Raw genomic sequence first — 7,086 nt, 5'->3', positions numbered from 1 at the left:
CTTAGATAATTGGTTACATTCATCAATATAGGCCAATAGGCTACTCTCTCAGCTGGTTAGGAACGTTCCATGACCTCTGCTCTGTTGAAATCTTTGTCCACCTCTTGACCTTTGTCAACGTGTTATTGTACCTTTAAACTTGGCTTCCTGTGGCGTTACTTATGGCCGTGAGACACGACTTCTCGGCCGTCGGAGATGTCTCCTTCGTCTTAATGTCCATAGAAAGACTGGGGAAAGTTCTCCAATAAGTAGGCTACATGAGCGTCTGCAAGTGGGCGTGTTTCTCTATTGATTCAACAGTCTCCGCTCTTGTGTGAAGTCGAGGGCGCGAACGCACTTTTCTGGTGAGAAGGGAACGCAGAAGTCGAACTGACGCGCAGTCTATCCTCAGCTCTTGCTGTCTAAAATCGCTACATTGTGGAGAGGGCTTCGAAACATATTTGGGACACTACCACCATGGACGCATTTCAAGTACTATCGTTATATTTGTTACTCCTCTTCATTTGGAATATACCATGTTTTCAGTCAGCTGCCATCATATCTCCCTCTATGCCAAGGAGAAACAAGGGAGTCAAGATCCTTCATGATGGACAAAGGTCAACCACATTTCTCAAAGAGATCTTCGCATCTTCTCCAATGTTAAGCCATCACCGAGAAGACTTTAATAAGGACGCAATTGTGCCCCACGATTACATGCTCTCCATATACAGGACGTATTCGGCTGCAGAGAGACTCGGACTAAACGCAAGTTTTTTCCGCTCCTCAAAGTCTGCAAACACCATAACAAGTTTTGTGGACAGAGGAACAGGTTGGTCTCATCTAAAAATGACTTAGCTATGTAGCCTACTACCGTTGCATACGACCAAGTAAGAATCTTGCTACATTTTGTTCTAGATTTGCACACATCGCTGCAGCCATGGTATGCATTTTTTTTAATCTAAAAAAACACCCCCTTTCACAATAGCATAAACTATTAATTTTACAATGGCTGTCTTATTGAAAGAAATGCTGGAGTTGCAAGTTCAAATGTGGAAAAATGGTGTGCCTGTTCTACTCTTGACCCATAAAGAGTGCCATAAAATAAAATACCCACATCAAAATAAAGTGTGCTGGCCAATCTAAATATGTAGAAGTTTGAATTGTAAAATGTACTATTAATTAATGCATAAAACGATATAACGATATATATATAGCTAAAGTGCAATTATCTTGTCAGCCTCAAAGTTGTATTAGTTGCACTGGAACGTTATCATCGTTTATGAGGGACGCATTACGTTTTGTTGTCGCATTCAGTTCCCTTGAAGCCCTTGGGACACATTTTAAAGAGCCATAGGAGTACGTCAGTTTTGCAAAGTATAAAGTTATATTATACTTACATTGACCCCCAGGTAAGACGACAATAAAACACTAATTGAGGCCCTATCTAAATGAAGGTAGTAAATCATTCTCTATTGGTCCTCGCGTGCACCAAACCCATCCTTGTTCAAACCTTGCCTTGTCGTCAGACTAGACTATCTCAAAACAAAGCCAATTGAGATAATTATAGAAAAAGTTATATTTCCAAAGATCTTCTGCATTCATTTACAAATTGGTGTAGAACTGTGTGAATCAGTGAACACGTCAAACAGGAAATGACAGTTGGCTTGCATCAAGATAGGAATGAACAGTTTGTGTTACAGATCATCATGCAGTCTGAATGGCCAACTCTGCAGTTAATAAACTGATATATTAGAACGGGTTAGGGTGGGCTGCAGGTGATTAGGGACAGTTAACTCTGTAACAAGGTGATTAGACGGATTTGATTAGACAGACAAAGGCAGGTAAACACCAACAAACCGAACACATGTAAGTCTGCTTTATCTTAAGAGGAGAAATACAATCAGTTAACGTCATTGTTGCCATTATTTCCCATCTGTAACATAGAGCTGATTTGGTGAAAAAGCCTAACTTTCCCCCTGATTTTGATTTGATGTGTCACTGGCTCTGACCCTTCTCTGGACTCTCTGAGGGTTGCTTAGCATCGAACCGCTGATTGGAGTATTTGAACTCGTGATCTAATTGAGTGTTCATGTCATAACATATCAAACACTGTCTATTCTCCCATAATGACCCAGCTCAGCCAATGGCACATCACCAAAAACGAAGGAAAAAAAATGTAAGAGCACGTCCTTCGCTGTGAAGTGGTTAGTATTTTACTGTGTACCTCCCTGTGCGACCGCCACTTTAATTACTGACAATATTTTTTCTTCCGTTCTCTCAGCACATTGGTGGTTTCTGTTAAGATTCTAGCAGGCCCTCGAGTGTTGAGTTGTATTGTATAATAGGCTACAACATAATTTTTTTTTGCACTTTAAAAAGTCCGAGCGACAGCGTTCGTGCGTAATATATGAATTTTGCGCTTTTTCAGCTATTACGCACAGCTCCTTTTGGAAACACTTGTACGATAGACGACATTTTTGTATAAAACTGAAATGTTTTATATTATGTAGCCTTTCCCCTCTGCAGGTAAAATAAAAACAATTTATGCAAAACAGATTAGGATACGTCCCTATGTTCGTTATGGTCGCAAGGACAGACAAGAATAAACCAAATGTATGAAAATTACTTTTGGCACTTGAAGTAACTCATTAAAACGCAGATGGTGCTCGCTGGCCTCGGAAGCCACAGCACTAGAAGTCTGTCTCTCTCTCTCTCTCTCTCTCTCTCTCTCTCTCTCTCTCTCTCTATATATATATATATATATATATATATATATATATATATATATATATATATCGCTCCTCTCCTCTCTCTTTCTCAGCCTTCAGAAAGTTGTAGCCTAATACATAGAAGAAAGCGTAACATCAATGTTATATGTTGTCCACAAACTCAGATAATACAACAATAGGCCTAACATAAGTGGATGACGCCGTATCGTTCATATTTTGGTCAGACAAATATGTAAATTACGCACAGGCTCCATTATGTCGAAATGTTTATAATTTCCAAGCAAATGTGTCTCTTAATTTGCCGAATCATATCTCCAAATCAACAAACTGCAATGTCTTTAAAAGTTCTTTAAAACAGATTCCCGCTGTAACTTAAAGTCAGCATAATCAGGCCAAGCACTTTTGAACCGGGAGTGTTATCGTTGGCAAGAGGAGATTAAATATAAGCGGGGAAGTATTTTAATGAGGAAGAGGGGAATTCAGAACTGTTAATTATTTGGTGACCTTGTATACGATTTGTTTGAGGTCTTATAAAAAACCTTAATGTAGACCATACGTGCAAAGTTACTGAAACAAACACAAGGTTTCACTCTATTTTTACTATTAAACTCTGCAGGGTTCACAGAGGGGGGAAAGTTCTGGCAACCATATTCAAATATCTATTTAGAATAAAATATTATTTTGAAATAAGGCATCTATATTGGAGTTATAGATTTATAGCCTACACACAGGGCGCAATTGTTTAGGCCTAGAACAGGCTATCAACACTTGTTGATTTTATTCGATAAAATGTTTTTCAGTGCATTTCATTTGATGGACAAATGATAAACGGAATCACATTTGGTTGATATTTCAGGACACCACAGGTTGATCTGTCTTATGTAGGCCTAGTATATTCCTGTTATCGTGAATGCTAAAGAAAATCGCATTTAGTTTGGGGAAATCATTTTGTTCATGTTAGACTTAGAAGTAAAACAGATACGTTTTGGAGTATTTACCATATTATGCTTAAGTATATTTATATTTGACTGATGAAAGATGACGAAAATCAAAATTTCTGTGTTTTAAAAAACTATAATGTATTTGATGAAATCTTGGGTTTTAGATATAAAAAACACTGCATACCGCCAGTATACTCTTCACAGCAGAAATGAACAATATTGTAACTCATATGAGAGCACATTGCCTCGCTGGGATCAAATATGTGTGGCCTAGGCCTCGTGGGTTTCGAGCAGGGAATAATGTATTCATTCTGTATTGTTCAGTTGAGTGTACAGTAGCCTATGTCGCCTTTGGTCGGTTGAGTCTGGCAGAATCCCCTTCCGTCATGTCACTAGGCCCCTCGTTTCTTTGCTCCACAACTTTGATAATCGTTTCAGAAATGATTTTTCCCAAGCAAAGAATAATTAATAAACTTGTTTGATAAAATATTCACTAATTTAATCAGGCTCTTCGTTTAGTGATGATAGGCCTACATTGAAAAAGCAAAGTATTCTCAGAAGGGATTCATTTGGGGTGTTATTAGAAAACAATAGCTTAATATAATTAACATTTAAAATGAATGATAAGATTCAATTGACAATTCAATATAAGTTTGCTTCCCGAATTTCACATTTCTCCCAATAAGAATTAAAATACATAGGCTATATTTTGATTCTGTTCTAATAATAAAACGTGACAACATTTAAAGTACAGGGCAAAAGTATAGGATTATAGGCTACTGAATGGTATTTTGCACATCGAAAATGTATAAAATTCAAAAGGACAGTGTGGCACAGAGAGAAAGAGAGAGAGCGAGAAAGACAGAAAGATGTAATTGCCAGCTGTTGTATTGTGATCATAGGCTTAGTCTACAATATTCAGGCTACTGTCTCAACAATTATATCTAAGTTACATGGAAATAAAGTTGATTCAAACAGGTGACACCTCATCATATTAGGCATAATGGGCAAATCTAAATAATTGATTATTATGGTAGTTGTTTTGATAAGTTTGCATCTGTTGATTATTAATGTTAAGAGTGAAGATGGTTTATTACACAGTACCAAAATGAAAATCCTTTCTGCTCAGAAATTATATCAAGTAGCCTATGATGTTAACTAAGAGACCTTTTTAAAAAAAAATCTAATTTGATGACGTGTCAGTCGTAGTTTGTCTCAGCTCGACTTTTGAGTGGGCACAGAAAAACAAGAGAGAAGGCCAGTGGATCTGGCCTCTTTGTGAGAATGTGAACCCTCCTCCTCCCTCCCTCTCCTGAACACTGTACACCCTAAGTGAATCTGACTGCAATTATTTCTTTTTATCTTGCAGACGATCTCTTGCACTCTCCTTTGCGAAGACAAAAGTATCTGTTTGATGTCTCAACCCTTTCAGACAAAGAGGAGTTGGTTGGAGCTGAATTAAGGATATTTAGAAAAGTGCCCGGGGATTTGCAAACGTCCCCGACAGGTCTCTATGACATTCAATTACTCTCCTGTCGATCAGAACGGCTACTGGATTCCAGATCCCTTGATCCTCTGGATTCCCGAAAACCAGGATGGGAGGTTTTGGACGTGTGGGAAATGTTTAAAAACCGGCATCACTCTGCCCAGGGGAGCCAGCTTTGTCTCCAGCTCAAGGGCACTCTTGGTAAATCAGAAATGGAAATCGATTTAAAACAGATGGGATTTGACAGAAACGGTCGAACCCAGCAAGAGAAGGCCATCTTGGTGGTTTACACCAGGTCCAAGAAAAGGGAGAACCTGTTCAACGAAATGAAAGAGAAGATCAAGTCGCGCGGATCGGGGAGCAGGTCGGAGGAGGAGAGAGGTCTGCGATTCAAAGCCAGGCGCCGACGGAGGACTGCATTGAACAATCGGCATGGGAAAAGACATGGCAAAAAGTCCAAATCTAGATGCAGCAAAAAGGCTCTGCACGTTAATTTCAAAGAGCTAGGGTGGGATGACTGGATCATTGCGCCACTGGATTACGAAGCGTACCACTGCGAGGGCGTGTGCGACTTCCCTTTGAGATCGCATTTAGAGCCAACAAACCATGCCATCATTCAAACTCTCATGAATTCAATGGACCCCAATAGCACACCTCCTAGCTGTTGTGTTCCCACTAAACTAAGTCCCATCAGCATTCTTTACATAGACTCGGGCAATAACGTTGTGTACAAACAGTACGAGGACATGGTGGTAGAGCAGTGTGGCTGCAGGTAGCGTCCTTTTCTTCTGCGACACTTGGACGTATTTAAACCCCGTAAAATCAAAGATAAGTCATTCGGCCCAGGTCAGAATATGAAAGCTGTGGCATATCTTAAGCATATAGACCCATGCGTTCTTGGCATATCATTGGTGCGCCTAAACTTCACTCAAAAGGGATCCGCGAGCGACGTTATTTGCAGTGTAGGCCTATGCAAGCATATTTATTTTGGTCAAATTTAAACTCGGAACAATCTCACATAGCCTTATCTGTCCAATTGTTGTGTTAAACTAATACATACTCCTAGTCTACATTTCCGTCCGTCTGATATGTTTTTCAATAGCATAGTCTATTGTTTCGCGAGCCCCGACATGGATAGACAGGTCGTCATAAACCATTAGTCCGCAGGTGAGGAGTGGCTATCGACATGCTAGTGATAGGCTATTATTTGTTATTTTCTGAGCAGACTTGGAATTGTTGGTCTTCCATCAGTGAATGATGTCCGAAATGGGCACAGTGGAATGCACCTGTTCAAACTAGGCCGCAGTCACGGGATAGCCCTTGTGCATTGTTGCAGCTCCCTGCAGCGGTCTTGCAAAGAGGACTCATTTGTAGCGGGTGTTTCCAGGCTCACTGCCAGCGTCCAGCTGAAACTATCGAGCTCTTCTGATGCGTTATCAATCGGCCCTAGCATTCTCTCTCTCTCTCTCTCTCTCTCTCTCTCTCTCTCTCTCTCTCTCTCTCTCTCTCTCTCTCTCTCTATCTCTCTCTCTCTCTCTCTCTCTCTCTCTCTCTCCAAAAGGTGAATGTAATCTACCAAACACACAATGGGCTCTGAGGAAAAGAGATAACGCAGGTATGCTTACAAGAGCTGTCCCTGTGCGCCCTGTTTCATCGGAATGGAGTGCGCGCTCGAGTCACAAAAGCCGGCGGGAAACGAATGCAAGACTAAAACAGACGATTATAAACATGGGCTCTATGGACATAGGCATTCGTATTGTGCCTGCCATTGACAGCTGACTGTATCTCGATGACTTGCTGAAGGCACACCGAAAGGCTGTTGGACCCGGTTGCGCACAGGAGCACGTGGGGACACCAGAGGCCACGGTAAATAATCAAGACAAACATTTGCATCTTCAACGTCTGCATCTTTACAAAAGGCACTTCCACAACTGACTGCGGCAATGTCATG

At 40.5% G+C, this 7,086-nt stretch overlaps 1 protein-coding gene across 1 annotated transcript; it reads left to right on the top strand.

Moving 5' to 3' along the window:
• Positions 1-228: 228 nt before the first annotated feature.
• On the top strand, positions 229-6,686 carry LOC106583774 (growth/differentiation factor 6-A). Its single transcript, XM_014168345.3, has 2 exons — positions 229-808; positions 5,019-6,686. Exons 1-2 carry the CDS (start codon positions 457-459, stop codon positions 5,909-5,911), a joined length of 1,245 nt encoding a protein of 414 aa, XP_014023820.1. The 5' UTR covers positions 229-456; the 3' UTR covers positions 5,912-6,686.
• Positions 6,687-7,086: the final 400 nt, after the last annotated feature.

Source organism: Salmo salar, chromosome 02 (genome assembly GCF_965601325.2).
Source record: "Salmo salar chromosome 02, fSalSal1, whole genome shotgun sequence".
Taxonomy (NCBI): domain Eukaryota; kingdom Metazoa; phylum Chordata; class Actinopteri; order Salmoniformes; family Salmonidae; genus Salmo; species Salmo salar.
The sequence above is the reverse complement of the archived record's forward strand: the minus strand, read 5'-3'. Positions and strand labels throughout refer to the sequence as shown.

Coding starts and splice junctions, on each gene's coding strand:
- LOC106583774 (XM_014168345.3), top strand. CDS start 457: ATGGACGCATTTCAAGTACTATCGTTATATTTGTTACTCCTCTTCATT. Junction 809..5,018: donor TTTTGTGGACAGAGGAACAG/GTTGGTCTCATC, acceptor TTTATCTTGCAG/ACGATCTCTTGCACTCTCCT.